Source organism: Gouania willdenowi, chromosome 1 (assembly GCF_900634775.1).
Source record: "Gouania willdenowi chromosome 1, fGouWil2.1, whole genome shotgun sequence".
NCBI classification, from domain to species: domain Eukaryota; kingdom Metazoa; phylum Chordata; class Actinopteri; order Blenniiformes; family Gobiesocidae; genus Gouania; species Gouania willdenowi.
This window is the reverse complement of record NC_041044.1, coordinates 6055249-6079631: the sequence shown is the minus strand read 5'-3', so window position 1 is coordinate 6079631 and position 24383 is coordinate 6055249. Positions and strand designations below refer to the sequence as shown.

The following is a 24383-nucleotide window of genomic DNA, read 5'->3' as shown; positions in this document are numbered from 1 at the left end:
TGGACAAGAGAAGGATAAATAGTACTGCGATTCAATTTTCAGAAAATCGATATCAACCGTGATACCTATGAATTGATTTTTAACTGCCTTACGATTAATCGTTACTTCCCTAATTAAGAATTGAGTGTTAACAAGGTCAGTTTAAAGAAGATTTAACTTTTATTCTGAATTAAAGAGGAATAAAAGTTCCAATGTAAACCATCAATGATAAAGCTACTTAACCTCCCACTTTTCTATAGCAAAACATACTTCCTACGGGCGCTGCACTAGTTTCATAAAATTGTCCATTGGTAGCGGAGTGACCACAGTCACTGAGCGCCACAGCCAATCAGTGGAGAGCTGAGACTGATGACATTGTCACTGTAGAATTAGATCTGATGACATCATTACTGTGGATGAGTCTTTTCTGGCTTTGATTACAGTCTGGCATCCATTTATCTCTGAGCACGTGTGAATTTGGACGTGTGACGGGAGCTGGAACGGTATATAGAAGTTTGCTCTCATTCTGTGCATTTTCTGTGCATCTAAACTGACTTGTGGAATCCGAGTTCGGACCAACTCTGTTCTGCCCATCTGTAAGTTACAGTCTATGTGTGTGTTTCTTTCTGTATTTAAGTGTGTTTCTCTGTGTATGTTTTTTTCTGTGTATCTGTATATTGTGTGTGTGTTTGTCTGTAATATGGTACCATCAACTCTATTCACTGCACATCGGATTGTTATTATTTGATCTTATTTTTTTATATTTCTTATACTGTTATCGAGTTGAAAAGGTCATACCCAGAGTAAATATTTAGTATGTGCAAAGTTACAGTCAAATTAAGTCATGATTAGTTTGACATCTGGAAAGGTTTGTGTCTGTTTCCCCTTCCAAAAGTATTGTATCGGATTGTAAACCTGTTTCTTATGTTTACATTGCCAAAGCAAGTGGGACAAAAAAACGATTAAGCGTAAAAAAAAAAAAAAAAGAAGAGCTACATTTGTGATGTGCAAAACAATAAAATAGAATAAAAAATAACAAAATAATTTACAATTGTTATGAGTGTCATAAAGTGTCACAAATATCAATGCATCCTGTTGTGCAAATACATACATACAGTACATGTACACAAACACCTACATATGTATATATTCATACATGCATGGGCAGACTGTATATATTGTCTGCCCATGCATGTATGAATACAGACTTCCTACGGGCACTGCACTAGTTATTATTAAATTTAGTTAAATTACAAATTATTATAAATATATTACAACCTGAGATGAAAGCAGCTTTTCTCTTCAGTGGGTGTGGTTGTGTGTGTCTCTGAGCAATGCTTTATTCTTACAGGAACTGGGTCAGAGAAAGCACCAGGACCAATCTCAAAGAGAGTAAGGAACCCCAATACATACTCTTGTCAGATTTGATAGAAAGAGGAATCCACCATGAACTGTGTAGAACTGATGGAGATGGAGGAGCAGGGCAATACGTCCTCTGTGCAGTTCAAAGAGGACAAGAAAAGTCTCTCCAATGTAGAAGCTCCAACTAAAGCAAAGCGCAGACGAACACGGAAACGTGTAAAGTGGGTGAAGAGTACAGTCCAGGATCAAGGACTCTCAGAAGAACTGGCTCAGATTACAGACCGGGAACAGGGACAGACCAAAGAACTGGGTCAGAATATAGACCGGGATCAAGGACTGGCCAATGAACTGGGTCAGTTTATGGACCAGATCCAAGGTCTCTTCGAAGATCTCAAAGAGAGTAAGGAACAGCGAGATGTGCTCTTGTCAGATTTTATAGAAAACTTGGAGGAATCCATCATGAACTTTGAAGAACTGATGGAGATGGAGGAGCAGGACGATGTGTCCTCTGTAAAGTTCAAAAAGGACAAGAAGCAGCTGGACAATCTCTCAACAGAACCGAAGGAGAATGATGTCCAGGAAGAAAGTCTCTTTGAAGAACTCCATCAAGCCAAAGTACAAACCGCCAATGTAGAAGCTCCAACTAAAGCAAAGCGCAGACGAACGCGGAAACGTGTAAAGTGGGTGAAGAGTACAGTCCAGGATCAAGGACTCTCAGAAGAACTGGCTCAGATTACAGACCGGGAACAGGGACAGACCAAAGAACTGGGTCAGAGTATGGACCAGAATCCCTCATTAGAACCGAAGGAGAAAAAAAAAAAAAAAAAAAAAAAAAAAAAAGAGAGAATTGTGTTCTGATCGAGACGGAGGTTCGATCCTACAAGGAACTTCATTCCGTCTCTTCACATTTCTTTTCTTACTGTGTCTAATTCTATCTCTGTTTCTATTCACTTAACTTCCTTCCTGTCTCTCAAACTTTTCGTACTTTTCTGTGTGTATGTGGGTGAGTGATTAGGGTTCACGCCGTGTGCTCCTGTTTGCCCCACATACATTTTTTTGAAATTTTATGACTTTGCATTATGCTGTGCAATGATTTGACAATAAAATAGTTAGATTTGATTAATGTCTAACTGTTTATTGCTCTTGTATTTTTGTTCTTTGTTGTTATTGTTTTGTAAACAATAATTCGAAAGTCAGGTTTCCTTTGTGACAGAAAGAGGCCTGAAACACCCATGTATATAGTATATAGTCTATATCAGTGATTCTCAACCATAGGGCCGCGAGCGCCAACTGGGTCGCAAAAAACTTTCAGTTCCTGTGGGCCTCGAGGACCACGGGACCACAATGCAGCTTCCCACCACTTGGTGGTAGTGAGGCTTCATTCAGTTTCTGAAAAACAGTGTTTCCAGATTGGGCGGTTTTCTGCCCAATTGGGCTATTTTTGTTAACGTCAAGTGGGGAAAAAATACATTGGGCGGGTGATACAAATTTAGGCTGCTTTTGTCCACATTTGGTGAGTTTTTAATATTGTGAAAACGGCACTCTCTCTCTCTCTCTCTTTAATGAATGAATAGCCTAAATAAATATATAATTGATGTGAGTTGTATTTAATCGGCAACTCTTTTTTTTTTTTTACTTTGTCTGCACATGCTGTCGAAGGTTAACACTGCAAGAAGTGCAGTCTTTTATAGACAGCAATGTAAGTTTTGTTATTGCAATTAAATAAAATTAAATTATTTTATTGCATAATTGTGACTATCACCAACCCTCCCTAACCCGTGTTAGGGAGGGTGACGGTGGCTCAGGTGGTAGAGGGTCGTATTCTGATTGAGAGGTTGGGGGTTCGATCCCAGACATTGGTGCGTTAGTGCCCCCTACAGAGTGAAAAGAATTTAATATGGGGCAAGCGTATTTTAATGCACTCCTCCTAGGGCGTTTCACTGATGGGCTCAAAATTGCTGGAGATCATCTAGAGAAGTGGGACATCAAAAGTTATCTATAATTTTTGATAACTTGGATTTTGGCCAAAACCTTTGAAAATGTATATATATATAATTTTTTTTAAAAAATGCTCCCGTTTGCACATACGAACTCCAATTTGTGTCAAATATAAATTAGTTGTTAAACTCTCGGCCCTAAACCAGCTCAATGTGGAAATACGGAAATTGGTACGTTAGCACCAGTGAAGACAATTTAATACGGGGAAAAAAATAAATAAAAAATATCTGGAATTTTTCACAAACTTCTGTTTTGGCCTCTCGATCAAAAAAGCCATTGAGACTCATGCTTCATTTTTTATTGTGTTATTTTGTATCGAGATTCTCTCCATTTTGTGTTCATGGGAAATTGGCCAAATCTTGAAAATCGTCAGCTCAAACTTGAATACGCTCCTCCTGGGGCTGCTATTACTACTACAACTCCAGCATAGTTCTTGGATGTGTTAGTACAACAACAAAAATCATAAATATGTCTAAGTTTATATCTCAATAGTACATATCCGTCTAAACAAATCAATAATAATGTATTGATATATAAAATTGATATTTTATGTCTTTGTATGAGCTTGAGGCAGCGCATCAAAGGTGGCACAGTGAAGGCGGCGCGGCGTAGGCGAGGACCGTTATTATTTGACCACGCCCATTCCATTTTTTTTTTGGAATGGGCGTGTTCTAAGATGTGATTGGGCTGGAAACTGTCAATAGAATCTGGCAACACTTTTGAACACGCTCCAATAAGCAGCAGCAGAAAAAGACAGGTGCAAAGTCTTGGCTGGAGTTATGGAAAACTTTTTAAAATGAAAAAGTGAAAATGGGAGTTGTAGCATGTTAAACATTGACAGTTAGTAGAGTTTGTAGAGAATTTTAGATTTTTTTGTATAGAGCAAAAATGAAAACTGATAAATTGTCAAATTAATCAGCAGGTTATAAGTTAATGTTTTCAATTTCACTTAATTTAAATTGTATATACAGTTTATTTATTTCATTTGATACTTATCATTTTTAATTTATTTATTTTATTACCAAATAATTTTATCTGAAATTTTCTTCAGTTTTTTGAGTATCTAAATCAAAATATTTTGTGATTTTATTTATTTTTTGTTAATAATATTGACTCCTTTATGTGTTCTTGTAGCAAATTGATTTGTTCTATTTGCTCACCTGTTCAGTGTTGTTGTATGTGCAGGTTTACATACACAGTAAAAAGAAATGTCTTTGAGATGATCACAGTGTATCATTTATTTTACAAGGTTTTAGCTGGTTTAACTGTAAGTGGACTTGATTTAGTTATTGAATACATATCAAATCAAGACTTGGATTAATTGAAATGAAAGTGTTAATATTTAAAAGGGCACGTGGTCACTTTGTATTCGGACAATGGGGTCCCGAGGTCAAAAAGGTTGAGAACCCCTGATCTATATGAAGCAATACTTGTGAAAAATGAAAGTGTATCACTGATAAAAATGAGTTTGGTAAAAGTAAAGTCACAAATGGAAAAATTGCCAACTGAAGTATGTAAGAAATAAAGATAATGAAAAACAAAATAATAACAAAAAAAAATGATAAACATTCAGAGTATTAAACTAATATAATATGTAAATAAACTCTGCAGTATGTAACATAGTTGGAAACGTCAGTTATGGACTATGTGCACAGTGACCAGTGGCAACAGAAAATGGTTATTTATAGGAGCCTGAGATGTGAATGAAAAACAAGAGACCAGGGGCCTATAATACTATGCAGCTAGATAATTATATCCTGAATTTATTTCCAATAGTGGGCTTCACCTAACCAAACTGTCTGTCAAACAGAAACTGTCCAACGAATCTCGATTACAACTCGCTAAGTTAAGAGAGTTGATTTCAGCCTGGCTACGTGCACGCTCTTGTGTCAGAGGTGGAGATTACAGTGTCCGACCAATCACAATCATGGATAAACTGGAAGGCAATTTACGTCACAATTAGGGAATTTGTTTTTTGGGTTCAAAACTATAAAAAAAAACTGTACTGTTTTCCTTTTATTTTAACTTTTCAAAATAATTTCTTGATAAACTATTAAAAACAATGCAATTTAACTAAAAATAAATCTTGAATGAAATAAATAAAGGAACAATACAAATGAAGAAGCCTATTAATTTAAATTATGGCTCTAGTAAACTATGCAAAACTAAAAGTAGTTTTTTTTCTTTTTAAAAGTGCAACTGAAAATGTATTTTGTGCTTTAACAATTGGACTTTGAAAAAAAAAAAAAAACTGTTATCGAACTGTATTTACGTCAGATATTTGTTTGGACCAGCAGAGGGCGCTGGTAACCCAGTGGTCGGTTGGCATGCAATTATTCTGTGCAGTGAAGAAGAGATGCTATGCTAGCAGACAGAGCTAATAGAAAAACGTGACTTTTACAGATATTCACGTAATATTACAGATTGAGATGTAACGATTAATCGCAAGGCAGTTAAAAATCGATTAATAGGTATCACGGTTGATATCGATTTTCTGAAAATTGAATCGCAGTACTTTTTTAACCAGCAGAGGGCGCTATCCACAAGTGTAGGCGGAGTCTACTAATACTTTCTTTCTGGCCACCTTCTACTCTTAAATATGTTAATAAATGATTCATTACCCCTTTAGCACCAACAGAATATCTGTAATATTACTTGAATATCTGTAAAAGTCACGTTTTTCTATTAGCTCTGTCTGCTAGCATAGCTTCTCTTCTTCACTGCTAGAATATCTGCATGCCAACCGACCACTGTGTTACCAGCGCCTTCTGCTGGTCCAAACAAATATGACGTAAATCAGTGCAATCACGGTTTTTTGTTTTTTTTAAAGTCCAATTGTTAAGGCACAAAATACATTTTCAGTTGCACTTTAAAAAGAAAAAGAACTATTATGCAGTTTTGCATTGTTTATTATAGAACCAGAATTTAAATTAATAGGCTTCATTTTCATTTGTATTGTTCCTTTATTTATTTCATTCAAGATTTATTTTTAGTTAAATTGCATTGTTTTGAGTAGTTTATCAAGGAATTCTTTTGAGAATGAAAAATAAAAGGAAAATAGTACAGTATTTTTTAGTTTTTTTCCCAAAAAAAAAAATTTGTCTACAGTCCCATTTTGTGAAATAAATCGAGAGAATCGTATCGTGAACCCAGTATCGTGAATCGAATCGTATCGGGAGTTGAGTGAATCGTTACATCCCTAATTACAGATATTCTTTAGGTGCTAAAGGGGTAAAGAATCATTTATGAACATGTTTAAGAGTAGAAGGTGGTCAGAAAGAAAGTAGCAGCAGATTCCTGCCCGCCGCCTGAGCAGTTAGACAAGAGAAGGATAAATAGTACTGCGATTCAATTTTCAGAAAATCGATATCAACCGTGATACCTATGAATTGATTTTTAACTGCCTTACGATTAATCGTTACTTCCCTAATTAAGAATTGAGTGTTTACAAGGTCAGTTTAAAGAAGATTTAACTTTTATTCTGAATTAAAGAGGAATAAAAGTTCCAATGTAAACCATCAATGAAAAAGCTGCTTAACCTCCCACTTTTCTATAGCAAAACATACTTCCTACGGGCGCTGCACTAGTTTCATAAAATTGTCCATTGGTAGCGGAGTGACCACAGTCACTGAGCGCCACAGCCAATCAGTGGAGAGCTGAGACTGATGACATTGTCACTGTAGAATTAGATCTGATGACATCATTACTGTGGATGAGTCTTTGCTGGCTTTGATTACAGTCTGGCATCCATTTATCTCTGAGCACGTGTGAATTTGGACCTGTGACGGGAGCTGGAACGGTATATAGAAGTTTGCTCTCATTTTGTGCATTTTCTGTGCATCTAAACTGACTTGTGGAATTCGAGTTCGGACCAACTCTGTTCTGCCCATCTGTAAGTTACAGTCTATGTGTGTGTTTCTTTCTGTATTTAAGTGTGTTTCTCTGTGTATGTTTTTTTTCTGTGTATCTGTATATTGTGTGTGTGTTTGTCTGTAATATGGTACCATCAACTCTATTCACTGCACATCGGATTGTTATTATTTGATCTTATTTTTTTATATTTCTTATACTGTTATCGAGTTGAAAAGGTCATACCCAGAGTAAATATTTAGTATGTGCAAAGTTACAGTCAAATTAAGTCATGATTAGTTTGACATCTGGAAAGGTTTGTGTCTGTTTCCCCTTCCAAAAGTATTGTATCGGATTGTAAACCTGTTTCTTATGTTTACATTGCCAAAGCAAGTGGGACAAAAAACGATTAAGCGTAAAAAAAAAAAAAAAAGAAGAGCTACATTTGTGATGTGCAAAACAATAAAATAGAATAAAAAATAACAAAATAATTTACAATTGTTATGAGTGTCATAAAGTGGCACAAATATCAATGCATCCTGTTGTGCAAGTACATACATACAGTACATGTACACAAACACCTACATATGTATATATTCATACATGCATGAGCAGACTGTATATATTGTCTGCCCATGCATGTATGAATACAGACTTCCTACGGGCACTGGACTAGTTATTATTAAATTTAGTTAAATTACAAATTATTATAAATATATTACAACCTGAGATGAAAGCAGCTTTTCTCTTCAGTGGGTGTGGTTGTGTGTGTCTCTGAGCAATGCTTTATTCTTACAGGAACTGGGTCAGAGTAAGCACCAGGACCAATCTCAAAGAGAGTAAGGATCCCCGATACATACTCTTGTCAGATTTGATAGAAAGAGGAATCCACCATGAACTGTGTAGAACTGATGGAGATGGAGGAGCAGGGCAATACGTCCTCTGTGCAGTTCAAAGAGGACAAGAAAAGTCTCTCCAATGTAGAAGCTCCAACTAAAGCAAAGCGTAGACGAAAGCGGAATCGGGCACAGAGGGTGAAGAGTACAGTCCAGGATCAAGGACGCTCTGAAGAACTGGTTCGGATTACAGACTGGGAACAGGGACAGACCAAAGGACTGGGTCAGAATATAGACCGAGATCAAGGACTGGCCAATAAACTGGGTCAGTGTATGGACCAGAACCAAGGTCTCTTCGAAGATCTCAAAAAGAGTAAGGAACAGCGAGATGTGCTCTTGTCAGATTTTATAGAAAACTTGGAGGAATCCACCATGAACTGTGAAGAACTGATGGAGATGGAGGACCAGGACGATGCGTCCTCTGTAAAGTTCAAAAAGGACAAGAAGCAGCTGGACAATCTCTCAACAGAACCGAAGGAGAATGATGTCCAGGAAGAAAGTCTCTTTGAAGAACTCCATCAAGCCAAAGTACAAACCGCCAATGTAGAAGCTCCAACTAAAGCAAAGCGCAGACGAGCGCGGAAACGTGTAAAGTGGGTGAAGAGTACAGTCCAGGATCAAGGACTCTCTGAAGAACTGGCTCAGATTACAGACCGGGAACAGGGACAGACCAAAGAACTGGGTCAGAGTATGGACCAGAATCCCTCATTAGAACCGAAGGAGAAAAAAAAAAAAAAAAAAAAAAAAAGACAGAGAGAATTGTGTTCTGATCGAGACGGAGGTTCGATCCTACAAGGCACTTCATTCCGTCTCTTCACATTTCTTTTCTTAATGTGTCTAATTCTATCTCTGTTTCTATTCACTTAACTTCCTTCCTGTCTCTCAAACTTTTCGTACTTTTCTGTGTGTATGTGGGTGAGTGATTAGGGTTCACGCCGTGTGCTCCTGTTTGCCCCACATACATTTTTTGAAATTTTATGACTTTGCATTATGCTGTGCAATGATTTGACAATAAAATAGTTAGATTTGATTAATGTCTAACTGTTTATTGCTCTTGTATTTTTGTTCTTTGTTGTTATTGTTTTGTAAACAATAATTCGAAAGTCAGGTTTCCTTTGTGACAGAAAGAGGCCTGAAACACCCATGTATATAGTATATAGTCTATATCAGTGATTCTCAACCATAGGGCCGCGAGCGCCAACTGGGTCGCAAAAAACTTTCAGTTCCTGTGGGCCTCGAGGACCACGGGACCACAATGCAGCTTCCCACCACTTGGTGGTAGTGAGGCTTCATTCAGTTTCTGAAAAACAGTGTTTCCAGATTGGGCGGTTTTCTGCCCAATTGGGCTATTTTTGTTAATGTCAAGTGGGGAAAAAATACATTGGGCGGGTGATACAAATTTAGGCTGCTTTTGTCCACATTTGGTGAGTTTTTAATATTGTGAAAACGGCACTCTCTCTCTCTCTCTCTTTAATGAATGAATAGCCTAAATAAATATATAATTGATGTGAGTTGTATTTAATTGGCAACTCTTTTTTTTTTTTTTACTTTGTCTGCACATGCTGTCGAAGGTTAACACTGCAAGAAGTGCAGTCTTTTATAGACAGCAATGTAAGTTTTGTTATTGCAATTAAATAAAATTAAATTATTTTATTGCATAATTGTGACCATCACCAACCCTCCCTAACCCGTGTTAGGGAGGGTGACGGTGGCTCAGGTGGTAGAGGGTCGTATTCTGATTGAGAGGTTGGGGGTTCGATCCCAGACATTGGTGCGTTAGTGCCCCCTACAGAGTGAAAAGAATTTAATATGGGGCAAGCGTATTTTAATGCACTCCTCCTAGGGCGTTTCACTGATGGGCTCAAAATTGCTGGAGATCATCTAGAGAAGTGGGACATCAAAAGTTATCTATAATTTTTGATAACTTGGATTTTGGCCAAAACCTTTGAAAATGTATATATATATAATTTTTTTTTAAATGCTCCCGTTTGCACATACGAACTCCAATTTGTGTCAAATATAAATTAGTTGTTAAACTCTCGGCCCTAAACCAGCTCAATGTGGAAATACGGAAATTGGTACGTTAGCACCAGTGAAGACAATTTAATACGGGGAAAAAAATAAATAAAAAATATCTGGAATTTTTCACAAACTTCTGTTTTGGCCTCTCGATCAAAAAAGCCATTGAGACTCATGCTTCATTTTTTATTGTGTTATTTTGTATCGAGATTCTCTCCATTTTGTGTTCATGGGAAATTGGCCAAATCTTGAAAATCGTCAGCTCAAACTTGAATACGCTCCTCCTGGGGCTGCTATTACTACTACAACTCCAGCATAGTTCTTGGATGTGTTAGTACAACAACAAAAATCATAAATATGTCTAAGTTTATATCTCAATAGTACATATCTGTCTAAACAAATCAATAATAATGTATTGATATATAAAATTGATATTTTATGTCTTTGTATGAGCTTGAGGCAGCGCATCAAAGGTGGCACAGCGAAGGCGGCGCGTCGTAGGCGAGGACCGTTATTATTTGACCACGCCCATTCCATTTTTTTTTTGGAATGGGCGTGTTCTAAGATGTGATTGGGCTGGAAACTGTCAATGGAATCTGGCAACACTTTTGAACACGCTCCAATAAGCAGCAGCAGAAAAAGACAGGTGCAAAGTCTTGGCTGGAGTTATGGAAAAGTTTTTAAAATGAAAAAGTGAAAATGGGAGTTGTAGCATGTTAAACATTGACAGTTAGTAGAGTTTGTAGAGAATTTTAGATTTTTTTGTATAGAGCAAAAATGAAAACTGATAAATTGTCAAATTAATCAGCAGGTTATAAGTTAATGTTTTCAATTTCACTTAATTTAAATTGTATATACAGTTTATTTATTTCATTTGATACTTATTATTTTTAATTTATTTATTTTATTACCAAATAATTTTATCTGAAATTTTCTTCAGTTTTTTGAGTATCTAAATCAAAATATTTTGTGATTTTATTTATTTTTTGTTAATAATATTGACTCCTTTATGTGTTCTTGTAGCAAATTGATTTGTTCTATTTGCTCACCTGTTCAGTGTTGTTGTATGTGCAGGTTTACATACACAGTAAAAAGAAATGTCTTTGAGATGATCACAGTGTATCATTTATTTTACAAGGTTTTAGCTGGTTTAACTGTAAGTGGACTTGATTTAGTTATTGAATACATATCAAATCAAGACTCGGATTAATTGAAATGAAAGTGTTAATATTTAAAAGGGCACGTGGTCACTTTGTATTCGGACAATGGGGTCCCGAGGTCAAAAAGGTTGAGAACCCCTGATCTATATGAAGCAATACTTGTGAAAAATGAAAGTGTATCACTGATAAAAATGAGTTTGGTAAAAGTAAAGTCACAAATGGGAAAATTGCCAACTGAAGTATGTAAGAAATAAAGATAATGAAAAACAAAATAATAACAAAAAAAATGATAAACAATCAGAGTATTAAACTAATATAATTTGTAAATAAATTCTGCAGTATGTAACATAGTTGGAAACGTCAGTTATGGACTATGTGCACAGTGACCAGTGGCAACAGAAAATGGTTATTTATAGGAGCCTGAGATGTGAATGAAAAACAAGAGACCAGGGGCCTATAATACTATGCAGCTAGATAATTATATCCTGAATTTATTTCCAATAGTGGGCTTCACCTAACCAAACTGTCTGTCAAACAGAAACTGTCCAACGAATCTCGATTACAACTCGCTAAGTTAAGAGAGTTGATTTCAGCCTGGCTACGTGCACGCTCTTGTGTCAGAGGTGGAGATTACAGTGTCCGACCAATCACAATCATGGATAAACTGGAAGGCAATTTACGTCACAATTAGGGAATTTGTTTTTTGGGTTCAAAACTATAAAAAAACTATACTGTTTTCCTTTTATTTTAACTTTTCAAAATAATTTCTTGATAAACTATTAAAAACAATTCAATTTAACTAAAAATAAATCTTGAATGAAATAAATAAAGGAACAATACAAATGAAGAAGCCTATTAATTTAAATTATGGCTCTAGTAAACTATGCAAAACTAAAAGTAGTTCTTTTTCTTTTTAAAAGTGCAACTGAAAATGTATTTTGTGCTTTAACAATTGGACTTTTAAAAAAAAAAAAAAACTGTTATCGAACTGTATTTACGTCAGATATTTGTTTGGACAAGCAGAGGGCGCTGGTAACCCAGTGGTCGGTTGGCATGCAATTATTCTGTGCAGTGAAGAAGAGATGCTATGCTAGCAGACAGAGCTAATAGAAAAACGTGACTTTTACAGATATTCACGTAATATTAAAGATTGAGATGTAACGATTAATCGCAAGGCAGTTAAAAATCGATTCATAGGTATCACGGTTGATATCGATTTTCTGAAAATTGAATCGCAGTACTCTTTTAACCAGCAGAGGGCCCTATCCAAAAGTGTAGGCGGCAGGCGGAGTCTGCTAATACTTTCTTTCTGGCCACCTTCTACTCTTAAATATGTTAATAAATGATTCATTACCCCTTTAGAACCAACAGATATCTGTAATATTACTTGAATATCTGTAAAAGTCACAATTTTCTATTAGCTCTATCTGCTAGTATAGCTTCTCTTCTTCACTGCTAGAATATCTGCATGCCAACCGACCACTGTGTTACCAGCGCCCTCTGCTGGTCCAAACAAATATGACGTAAATCAGTGCAATCACGGTTTTTTGTTTTTTTTGAAGTCCAATTGTTAAGGCACAAAATACATTTTCAGTTGCACTTTTAAAAGAAAAAGAACTATTATGCAGTTTTGCATTGTTTATTATAGAACCAGAATTTAAATTAATAGGCTTCATTTTCATTTGTATTATTCCTTTATTTATTTCATTCAAGATTTATTTTTAGTTAAATTGCATTGTTTTGAGTAGTTTATCAAGAAATTCTTTTGAGAATGAAAAATAAAAGGAAAATAGTACAGTATTTTTTAGTTTTTTTCCCAAAAAAAAAAATTTGTCTACAGTCCCATTTTGTGAAATAAATCGAGAGAATCGTATTGTGAACCCAGTATCGTGAATCGAATCGTATCGGGAGTTGAGTGAATCGTTACATCCCTAATTACAGATATTCTTTAGGTGCTAAAGGGGTAAAGAATCATTTATGAACATGTTTAAGAGTAGAAGGCGGTCAGAAAGAAAGTAGCAGCAGATTCCTGGCCGCCGCGTGAGCAGTTGGACAAGAGAAGGATTAATAGTACTGCGATTCAATTTTCAGAAAATCGATATCAACCGTGATACCTATGAATTGATTTTTAACTGCCTTACGATTAATCGTTACTTCCCTAATTAAGAATTGAGTGTTTACAAGGTCAGTTTAAAGAAGATTTAACTTTTATTCTGAATTAAAAAGGAATTAAAGTTCCAATGTAAACCATCAATGAAAAAGCTACTTAACCTCCCACTTTTCTATAGCAAAAAATACTTCCTACGGGCGCTGCACTAGTTTCATAAAATTGTCCATTGGTAGCGGAGTGACCACAGTCACTGAGCGCCACAGCCAATCAGTGGAGAGCTGAGACTGATGACATTGTCACTGTAGAATTAGATCTGATGACATCATTACTGTGGATGAGTCTTTGCTGGCTTTGATTACAGTCTGGCATCCATTTATCTCTGAGCACGTGTGAATTTGGACCTGTGACGGGAGCTGGAACGGTATATAGAAGTTTGCTCTCATTCTGTGCATTTTCTGTGCATCTAAACTGACTTGTGGAATCCGAGTTCAGACCAACTCTGTTCTGCCCATCTGTAAGTTACAGTCTATGTGTGTGTTTCTTTCTGTATTTAAGTGTGTTTCTCTGTGTATGTTTTTTTCTGTGTATCTGTATATTGTGTGTGTGTTTGTCTGTAATATGGTACCATCAACTCTATTCACTGCACATCGGATTGTTATTATTTGATCTTATTTTTTTATATTTCTTATACTGTTATCGAGTTGAAAAGGTCATACCCAGAGTAAATATTTAGTATGTGCAAAGTTACAGTCAAATTAAGTCATGATTAGTTTGACATCTGGAAAGGTTTGTGTCTGTTTCCCCTTCCAAAAGTATTGTATCGGATTGTAAACCTGTTTCTTATGTTTACATTGCCAAAGCAAGTGGGACAAAAAACGATTAAGCGTAAAAAAAAAAAAAAAGAAGAGCTACATTTGTGATGTGCAAAACAATAAAATAGACTAAAAAATTACAAAATAATTTACAATTGTTATGAGTGTCATAAAGTGTCACAAATATCAATGCATCCTGTTGTGGAAGTACATACATACAGTACATGTACACAAACACCTACATATGTATATATTCATACATGCATGGGCAGACTGTATATATTGTCTGCCCATGCATGTATGAATACAGACTTCCTACGGGCACTGCACTAGTTATTATTAAATTTAGTTAAATTACAAATTATTATAAATATATTACAACCTGAGATGAAAGCAGCTTTTCTCTTCAGTGGGTGTGGTTGTGTGTGTCTCTGAGCAATGCTTTATTCTTACAGGAACTGGGTCAGAGAAAGCACCAGGACCAATCTCAAAGAGAGTAAGGAACCCCGATACATACTCTTGTCAGATTTGATAGAAAGAGGAATCCACCATGAACTGTGTAGAACTGATGGAGATGGAGGAGCAGGGCAATACGTCCTCTGTGCAGTTCAAAGAGGACAAGAAAAGTCTCTCCAATGTAGAAGCTCCAACTAAAGCAAAGCGTAGACGAAAGCGGAATCGGGCACAGAGGGTGAAGAGTACAGTCCAGGATCAAGGACTCTCTGAAGAACTGGTTCGGATTACAGACCGGGAACAGGGACAGACCAAAGAACTGGGTCAGAATATAGACCGAGATCAAGGACTGGCCAATAAACTGGGTCAGTGTATGGACCAGAACCAAGGTCTCTTCGAAAATCTCAAAAAGAGTAAGGAACAGCGAGATGTGCTCTTGTCAGATTTTATAAAAAACTTGGAGGAATCCACCATGAACTGTGAAGAACTGATGGAGATCGAGGACCAGGATGATGCGTCCTCTGTAATGGTAAAAAAGGACAAGAAGCAGCTGGACAATCTCTCAACAGAACCGAAGGAGAATGATGTCCAGGAAGAAAGTCTCTTTGAAGAACTCCATCAAGCCAAAGTACAAACCGCCAATGTAGAAGCTCCAACTAAAGCAAAGCGCAGACGAAAGCGGAAACGTGTAAAGTGGGTGAAGAGTACAGTCCAGGATCAAGGACTCTCTGAAGAACTGGCTCAGATTACAGACCGGGAACAGGGACAGACCAAAGAACTGGGTCAGAATATAGACCGGGATCAAGGACTGGCCAATGAACTGGGTCAGTTTATGGACCAGATCCAAGGTCTCTTCGAAGATCTCAAAGAGAGTAAGGAACAGCGAGATGTGCTCTTGTCAGATTTTCTAGAAAACTTGGAGGAATCCATCATGAACTTTGAAGAACTGATGGAGATGGAGGAGCAGGACGATGCGTCCTCTGTAAAGTTCAAAAAGGACAAGAAGCAGCTGGACAATCTCTCAACAGAACCGAAGGAGAATGATCGAGACGGAGGTTCGATCCTACAAGGCACTTCACTCCGTCTCTTCACATTTCTTTTCTTACTGTGTCTAATTCTATCTCTGTTTCTATTCACTTAACTTCCTTCCTGTCTCTCAAACTTTTCGTACTTTTCTGTGTGTATGTGGGTGAGTGATTAGGGTTCACGCCGTGTGCTCCTGTTTGCCCCACATACATTTTTTTGAAATTTTATGACTTTGCATTATGCTGTACAATGATTTGACAATAAAATAGTTAGATTTGATTAATGTCTAACTGTTTATTGCTCTTGTATTTGTGTTCTTTGTTGTTATTGTTTTGTAAACAATAATTCGAAAGTCAGGTTTCCTTTGTGACAGAAAGAGGCCTGAAACACCCATGTATATAGTATATAGTCTATATCATTGATTCTCAACCATCGGGCCGCGAGCGCCAACTGAGTCGCAAAAAACTTTCAGTTCCTGTGGGCCTCGAGGACCACGGGACCACAATGCAGCTTCCCACCACTTGGTGGTAGTGAGGCTTCATTCAGTTTCTGAAAAACAGTGTTTCCAGATTGGGCGGTTTTCTGCCCAATTGGGCTATTTTTGTTAACGTCAAGTGGGGAAAAAATACATTGGGCGGGTGATACAAATTTAGGCTGCTTTTGTCCACATTTGGTGAGTTTTTAATATCGTGAAAACAGCACTCTCTCTCTTTAATGAATGAATAGCCTAAATAAATACATAATTGATGTGAGTTGTATTTAATCGGCAACTCTTTTTTTTTTTTTTACTTTGTCTGCACATGCTGTCGAAGGTTAACACTGCAAGAAGTGCAGTCTTTTATAGACAGCAATGTAAGTTTTGTTATTGCAATTAAATAAATGAAATTATTTTATTGCATAATTGTGACCATCACCAACCCTCCCTAACCCGTGTTAGGGAGGGTGACGGTGGCTCAGGTGGTAGAGGGTCGTCTTCTGATTGAGAGGTTGGGGGTTCGATCCCAGTACCTGACTATGTGTCGAAGTGTCCTTGGGCAAGACACTGAACACTAAGTTGCTCCCAGTGGTCGACTAGCGCCTTGCATGGCAGCCTTGTCCCACTGGTGTGTGGTTGTGAGAGTGATTGGGTGAATGAGCTGATATGTAAAAGCCCTTTGAGACTGCTTCAGTGTGGTGATAAAGCGCTGTATAAAATCTAGTCCATTTACCATTTAGTCCATTTAACTACAGGTAAGGAGAACTTTATTTTAGGGAGGATATAAAGAGAGAGGGCAGTGTTACACGAAGGGGAAGGGAACAGGGAAGAGGGAGTCAGGGTAGGAAATGGAAGTGGTGGGGAAGAAGTGACTGCTTTAAAGTGAAATGTGATGTTAAAGTTGTGTATATTGTGCTTACTGTGTTGTTAAATCCATTCAGCCAGTCTGGTAACAAGTATAATGATGGTGGCAGCGATGAGGGAAGGAGTGATGGTCATACCTAAAATTGGTATTTGGGATCATCGTGTCTAAGGGTATGCCCAGTACGAGTTTCTCCCACATTCTAAGACATGCCAGTGCGTCCATGACCAAAGTTTGTGCAAGATCCGCTTCTGCGAACACAGACGCCACCTTGGGCTCGAAGAGGCCGCCAGGCCAGCAGAAAGAGCGGGGGCCAAGAAGCCCCCCACGACCAAGCACCCCTCAAGTAACTCCAGAGACCACAGGCTGGGAGGCAGCCACCCCCCCCCCACACACACACACACCCAAGAAAGCCCCAAGGGCCCAGCGCACCTCGCAACTGACTCCAACAGGAAAGATTATTTTTGTCACCTTATTGTATTTGCATTGGGACTGATTTTGGTAACTGTAACCCAATTATTCTATGGCATTTGCTCGTCAAATTAAAAACTAGTTTGTGGTTTTGTGTGTTCAGAATCTCAATCAGCTGCTGTGCGTCTTTCAGTACCGCAAGTGTGGAAAGCAGCGAGGAGAGAAAAAAAGAGGGGAGGGAGGGAGGGAGAAGCGCTCTGTATGTGCATAATTTTGATTTGTTTTAAATTGTTTTGAATTTAGTCCTCATACAGGTCATTTGTGATGTACAGTAAATAACAAAATTTATTAGGCCTACACGGCTTAAAAGAGCACCTTTTTACCTTCAGTTGGCATTATTACTAATCTGGGCCTGACACTAGGATGCCAGAGGTTCATTTTGCAATTTGCCTAGCCTATGGTTGATTTACTGCACTCTTGTTGGTTGCAATTTGCAAAAACCTATTTATCTATCATTTATATGTGGTTATTTGATGCAGATATCAAGCTCTGGGTGTGTTTTCCATTGCAGGTGTTGTGATTTTGCGGGTTTAAGCGGGTGTCTGGCAACTTGTTGGTTTGTGCTGGTTAGGCCCGAGCGCCACGAGCTGGCGAAGGGCCTCTTGATCTCGTAGTGGCCACACTACGAGAGCAAGAGCAGAGCCTACGCACACACCATGTGCCCGTCAGTGACCAGGGACCCTTGTCATGTCGTAGGCATGCCCCTGCGCATTCCAAAAATGTTCTTTCTTTGTTTGTTTCCCAGTGTCGGAACCAACTCACTTACTTTTCACCCACTGAACAATTATGTAGAGTCTCAAAAATTCAAACAAATTTCGTGCACCTCTCTAATTTCTGGCTATTTCCAATTTAAAAAACACAAAAATCTGACATGCCAGTGCCCCAAGTACGCCAAAAGTATATTACGAGATAGGAACTGCCCAAAAAATTAATTAATCGTAGAATCATGAAAATTGACACAGAAGTAGACCATGACAAGACAAGTAAAAAATATTATCCAGACCACGCCCAAAAACACACAGGAAGTCCAAAATCTTGAATTTAAAATTGCTAAATTTCTATTGTCGCTCAGGTTGTATTTTAATGCATTTCTCCTCTGGCGTTTCACTGACGGGGTTCAAAATTGCTGGAGATCATCTAGAGAAGTGGGACACTGAAAGTGATCCATGGATTGTGGATAACTTTTACAGTGTTTACAGGGCGGAGCTGTGGATTTTGATCAAAAATGACAAAATATTCCAATTTTGGATAAATGCTCCCATTTGCACAAACAAATTTTGGTTTGCATCAAATGTGAATCAGTTGTTAAACTCCCGGCCCTAAACCAGCTCAATGTGGAAAAATGGACCCCTACAGAGTGAAGAGAATGTCCTATTTTAACACACTTGTCCTCGGGCGTTTCACCGACAGGGCTCAAAGTTGCTGGAGATCATCTAGAGAAGTGGGACATCAAAAGTTAGCCATTGATTTTAGATAACTTTTACGGTGTTTGCAGGGCGGAGCCATGAATCTTGGCCTAATTTTGTATCTTTTTTTTTTTTTTCAAATGCTCCCATTTGTACATACAAAGTCGGATTTGCGTCAAATGTGACTCAGTTGTTAAACTCCCGACCCTAAACCAGCTCAATGTGGAAAAATGGACATTGGTGCGTTAGTGCCCCCTACAGAGTGAAAAGAATTTAATATGGGCAAACGTATTTTAACGCACTCCTCCTAGGGCGTTTCACTGATGGGCTCAAAATTGCTGGAGATCATCTAGAGAAGTGGGACATCAAAAGTTATCTATAATTTTTGATAACTTGGATTTTGGCCAAAACCTTTGAAAATGTATATATATATAAAAAAAATTTAAATGCTCCCGTTTGCACATACGAACTCCAATTTGTGTCAAATATAAATTAGTTGTTAACCTCTCGGCCCTAAACCAGCTCAATGTGGAAATACGGAAATTGGTACGTTAGCACCAGTGAAGACAATTTAATACGGGGAAAAAAATAAATAAAAAATATCTGGAATTTTTCACAAACTTCTGTTTTGGCCTCTCGATCAAAAAAGCCATTGAGACTCATGCTTCATTTTTTATTGTGTTATTTTGTATCGAGATTCTCTCCATTTTGTGTTCATGGGAAATTGGCCAAATCTTGAAAATCGTCAGCTCAAACTTGAATACGCTCCTCCTGGGGCTGCTATTACTACTACAACTCCAGCATAGTTCTTGGATGTGTTAGTACAACAACAAAAATCATAAATATGTCTAAGTTTATATCTCAATAGTACATATCCGTCTAAACAAATCAATAATAATGTATTGATATATAAAATTGATATATTATGTCTTTGTATGAACTTGAGGCAGCGCATCAAAGGTGGCACAGCGAAGGCGGCGCGTCGTAGGCGAGGACCGTTATTATTTGACCACGCCCATTCCATTTTTTTTTGGAATGGTCGTGTTCTAAGATGTGATTGGGCTGGAAACTGTCAATGGAATCTGGCAACACTTTTGAACACGCTCCAATAAGCAGCAGCAGAAAAAGACAGGTGCAAAGTCTTGGCTGGAGTTATGGAAAAGTTTTTAAAATGAAAAAGTGAAAATGGGAGTTGTAGCATGTTAAACATTGACAGTTAGTAGAGTTTGTAGAAAATTTTAGATTTTTTTGTATAGAGCAAAAATGAAAACTGATAAATTGTCAAATTAATCAGCAGGTTATAAGTTAATGTTTTCAATTTCACTTAATTTAAAATGTATATACAGTTTATTTATTTCATTTGATACTTATTATTTTTAATTTATTTATTTTATTACCAAATAATTTTATCTGAAATTTTCTTCAGTTTTTTGAGTATCTAAATCAAAATATTTTGTGATTTTATTTATTTTTTGTTAATAATATTGACTCCTTTATGTGTTCTTGTAGCAAATTGATTTGTTCTATTTGCTCACCTGTTCAGTGTTGTTGTATGTGCAGGTTTACATACACAGTAAAAAGAAATGTCTTTGAGATGATCACAGTGTATCATTTATTTTACAAGGTTTTAGCTGGTTTAACTGTAAGTGGACTTGATTTAGTTATTGAATACATATCAAATCAAGACTTGGATTAATTGAAATGAAAGTGTTAATATTTAAAAGGGCACGTGGTCACTTTGTATTCGGACAATGGGGTCCCGAGGTCAAAAAGGTTGAGAACCCCTGATCTATATGAAGCAATACTTGTGAAAAATGAAAGTGTATCACTGATAAAAATGACTTTGGTAAAAGTAAAGTCACAAATGGGAAAATTGCCAACTGAAGTATGTAAGAAATAAAGATAATGAAAAACAAAATAATAACAAAAAAAAATGATAAACATTCAGAGTATTAAACTAATATAATATGTAAATAAATTCTGCAGTATGTAACATAGTTGGAAACGTCAGTTATGGACTATGTGCACAGTGACCAGTGGCAACAGAAAATGGTTATTTATAGGAGCCTGAGATGTGAATGAAAAACAAGAGACCAGGGGCCTATAATACTATGCAGCTAGATAATTATATCCTGAATTTATTTCCAATAGTGGGCTTCACCTAACCAAACTGTCTGTCAAACAGAAACTGTCCAACGAATCTCGATTACAACTCGCTAAGTTAAGAGAGTTGATTTCAGCCTGGCTACGTGCACGCTCTTGTGTCAGAGGTGCAGTACAGTGTCCGACCAATCACAATCATGGATAAACTGGAAGGCAATTTACGTCACAATTAGGGAATTAGTTTTTTGGGTTCAAAACTATAAAAAAAAACTGTACTGTTTTCCTTTTATTTTAACTTTTCAAAATAATTTCTTGATAAACTATTAAAAACAATGCAATTTAACTAAAAATAAATCTTGAATGAAATAAATAAAGGAACAATACAAATGAAGAAGCCTATTAATTTAAATTATGGCTCTAGTAAACTATGCAAAACTAAAAGTAGTTTTTTTTCTTTTTAAAAGTGCAACTGAAAATGTATTTTGTGCTTTAACAATTGGACTTTGAAAAAAAAAAAAAAACTGTTATCGAACTGTATTTACGTCAGATATTTGTTTGGACCAGCAGAGGGCGCTGGTAACCCAGTGGTCGGTTGGCATGCAATTATTCTGTGCAGTGAAGAAGAGATGCTATGCTAGCAGACAGAGCTAATAGAAAAACGTGACTTTTACAGATATTCACGTAATATTACAGATTGAGATGTAACGATTATTCGCAAAGCAGTTAAAAATCGATTAATAGGTATCACGGTTGATATCGATTTTCTGAAAATTGAATCGCAGTACTTTTTTAACCAGCAGAGGGCGCTATCCACAAGTGTAGGCGGAGTCTACTAATACTTTCTTTCTGGCCACCTTCTACTCTTAAATATGTTAATAAATGATTAATTACCCCTTTAGCACCAACAGAATATCTGTAATATTACTTGAATATCTGTAAAAGTCACGTTTTTCTATTAGCTCTGTCTGCTAGCATAGCTTCTCTTCTTCACTGCTAGAATATCTGCATGCCAACCGACCACTGTGTTACCAGCGCCTTCTGCTGGTCCAAACAAATATGACGTAAATCAGTGCAATCACGGTTTTTTGTTTTTTTTAAAGTCCAATTGTTAAGGCACAAAATACATTTTCAGTTGCACTTTTAAAAGAAAAAGAACTATTATGCAGTTTTGCATTGTTTATTATAGAACCAGAATTTAAATTAATAGGCTTCATTTTCATTTGTATTGTTCCTTTATTTATTTCATTCAAGATTTATTTTTAGTTAAATTGCATTGTTTTGAGTAGTTTATCAAGGAATTCTTTTGAGAATGAAAAATAAAAGGAAAATAGTACAGTATTTTTTAGTTTTTTTCCCAAAAAAAAAAATTTGTCTACAGTCCCATTTTGTGAAATAAATCGAGAGAATCGTATCGTGAACCCAGTATCGTGAATCGAATCGTATCGGGAGTTGAGTGAATCGTTACATCCCTAATTACAGATATTCTTTAGGTGCTAAAGGGGTAAAGAATCATTTATGAACATGTTTAAGAGTAGAAGGTGGTCAGAAAGAAAGTAGCAGCAGATTCCTGCCCGCCGCCTGAGCAGTTAGACAAGAGAAGGATAAATAGTACTGCGATTCAATTTTCAGAAAATCGATATCAACCGTGATACCTATGAATTGATTTTTAACTGCCTTACGATTAATCGTTACTTCCCTAATTAAGAATTGAGTGTTTACAAGGTCAGTTTAAAGAAGATTTAACTTTTATTCTGAATTAAAGAGGAATAAAAGTACCAATGTAAACCATCAATGAAAAAGCTACTTAACCTCCCACTTTTCTATAGCAAAACATACTTCCTACGGGCGCTGCACTAGTTTCATAAAATTGTCCATTGGTAGCGGAGTGACCACAGTCACTGAGCGCCACAGCCAATCAGTGGAGAGCTGAGACTGATGACATTGTCACTGTAGAATTAGATCTGATGACATCATTACTGTGGATGAGTCTTTTCTGGCTTTGATTACAGTCTGGCATCCATTTATCTCTGAGCACGTGTGAATTTGGACCTGTGACGGGAGCTGGAACGATATATAGAAGTTTGCTCTCATTTTGTGCATTTTCTGTGCATCTAAACTGACTTGTGGAATTCGAGTTCGGACCAACTCTGTTCTGCCCATCTGTAAGTTACAGTCTATGTGTGTGTTTCTTTCTGTATTTAAGTGTGTTTCTCTGTGTATGTTTTTTTTCTGTGTATCTGTATATTGTGTGTGTGTTTGTCTGTAATATGGTACCATCAACTCTATTCACTGCACATCGGATTGTTATTATTTGATCTTATTTTTTTTTATTTCTTATACTGTTATCGAGTTGAAAAGGTCATAGCCAGAGTAAATATTTAGTATGTGCAAAGTTACAGTCAAATTAAGTCATGATTAGTTTGACATCTGGAAAGGTTTGTGTCTGTTTCCCCTTCCAAAAGTATTGTATCGGATTGTAAACCTGTTTCTTATGTTTACATTGCCAAAGCAAGTGGGACAAAAAACGATTAAGCGTAAAAAAAAAAAAAAAAAAAGAGCTACATTTGTGATGTGCAAAACAATAAAATAGAATAAAAAATAACAAAATAATTTACAATTGTTATGAGTGTCATAAAGTGTCACAAATATCAATGCATCCTGTTGTGCAAGTACATACATACAGTACATGTACACAAACACCTACATATGTATATATTCATACATGCATGGGCAGACTGTATATATTGTCTGCCCATGCATGTATGAATACAGACTTCCTACGGGCACTGCACTAGTTATTATTAAATTTAGTTAAATTACAAATTATTATAAATATATTACAACCTGGGATGAAAGCAGCTTTTCTCTTCAGTGGGTGTGGTTGTGTGTGTCTCTGAGCAATGCTTTATTCTTACAGGAACTGGGTCAGAGAAAGCACCAGGACCAATCTCAAAGAGAGTAAGGAACCCCGATACATACTCTTGTCAGATTTGATAGAAAGAGGAATCCACCATGAACTGTGTAGAACTGATGGAGATGGAGGAGCAGGGCAATACGTCCTCTGTGCAGTTCAAAGAGGACAAGAAAAGTCTCTCCAATGTAGAAGCTCCAACTAAAGCAAAGCGTAGACGAAAGCGGAATCGGGCACAGAGGGTGAAGAGTACAGTCCAGGATCAAGGACGCTCTGAAGAACTGGTTCGGATTACAGACTGGGAACAGGGACAGACCAAAGGACTGGGTCAGAATATAGACCGAGATCAAGGACTGGCCAATAAACTGGGTCAGTGTATGGACCAGAACCAAGGTCTCTTCGAAGATCTCAAAAAGAGTAAGGAACAGCGAGATGTGCTCTTGTCAGATTTTATAGAAAACTTGGAGGAATCCACCATGAACTGTGAAGAA

General features: G+C 37.0%; 3 protein-coding genes and 1 long non-coding RNA gene across 4 annotated transcripts; all 4 read left to right on the top strand.

The window, feature by feature from the left end:
- The first annotated feature begins 405 nt into the window (after positions 1-405).
- LOC114472276 (eukaryotic translation initiation factor 5B-like) lies at positions 406-2199 on the top strand. The gene is made up of 2 exons (XM_028461478.1): positions 406-575; positions 1331-2199. The coding sequence occupies exon 2, from the start codon at positions 1426-1428 to the stop codon at positions 2197-2199; it is 774 nt and encodes a 257-aa protein (XP_028317279.1). The 5' UTR covers positions 406-575; positions 1331-1425.
- A 4873-nt stretch (positions 2200-7072) lies between these two features.
- Positions 7073-8994, top strand: LOC114465967 (uncharacterized). Its single transcript, XM_028451377.1, has 2 exons — positions 7073-7231; positions 7987-8994. Exon 2 carries the CDS (start codon positions 8082-8084, stop codon positions 8949-8951), a length of 870 nt encoding a protein of 289 aa, XP_028307178.1. The 5' UTR covers positions 7073-7231; positions 7987-8081; the 3' UTR covers positions 8952-8994.
- Positions 8995-13709: 4715 nt separating this feature from the next.
- On the top strand, positions 13710-15903 carry LOC114465961 (uncharacterized). The gene is made up of 2 exons (XM_028451366.1): positions 13710-13887; positions 14641-15903. The coding sequence occupies exon 2, from the start codon at positions 14736-14738 to the stop codon at positions 15777-15779; it is 1044 nt and encodes a 347-aa protein (XP_028307167.1). The 5' UTR covers positions 13710-13887; positions 14641-14735; the 3' UTR covers positions 15780-15903.
- Positions 15904-22989: 7086 nt separating this feature from the next.
- LOC114465977 (uncharacterized) lies at positions 22990-24142 on the top strand. Its single transcript, XR_003674369.1, has 2 exons — positions 22990-23143; positions 23899-24142. It is a non-coding gene; the product is annotated as an uncharacterized LOC114465977 (long non-coding RNA).
- Positions 24143-24383: the final 241 nt, after the last annotated feature.

Bases quoted from the DNA above. Each gene is read 5' to 3' on its own strand.
- LOC114472276 (XM_028461478.1), top strand. From the start codon at position 1,426: ATGAACTGTGTAGAACTGATGGAGATGGAGGAGCAGGGCAATACGTCC.
- LOC114465967 (XM_028451377.1), top strand. From the start codon at position 8,082: ATGAACTGTGTAGAACTGATGGAGATGGAGGAGCAGGGCAATACGTCC.
- LOC114465961 (XM_028451366.1), top strand. From the start codon at position 14,736: ATGAACTGTGTAGAACTGATGGAGATGGAGGAGCAGGGCAATACGTCC.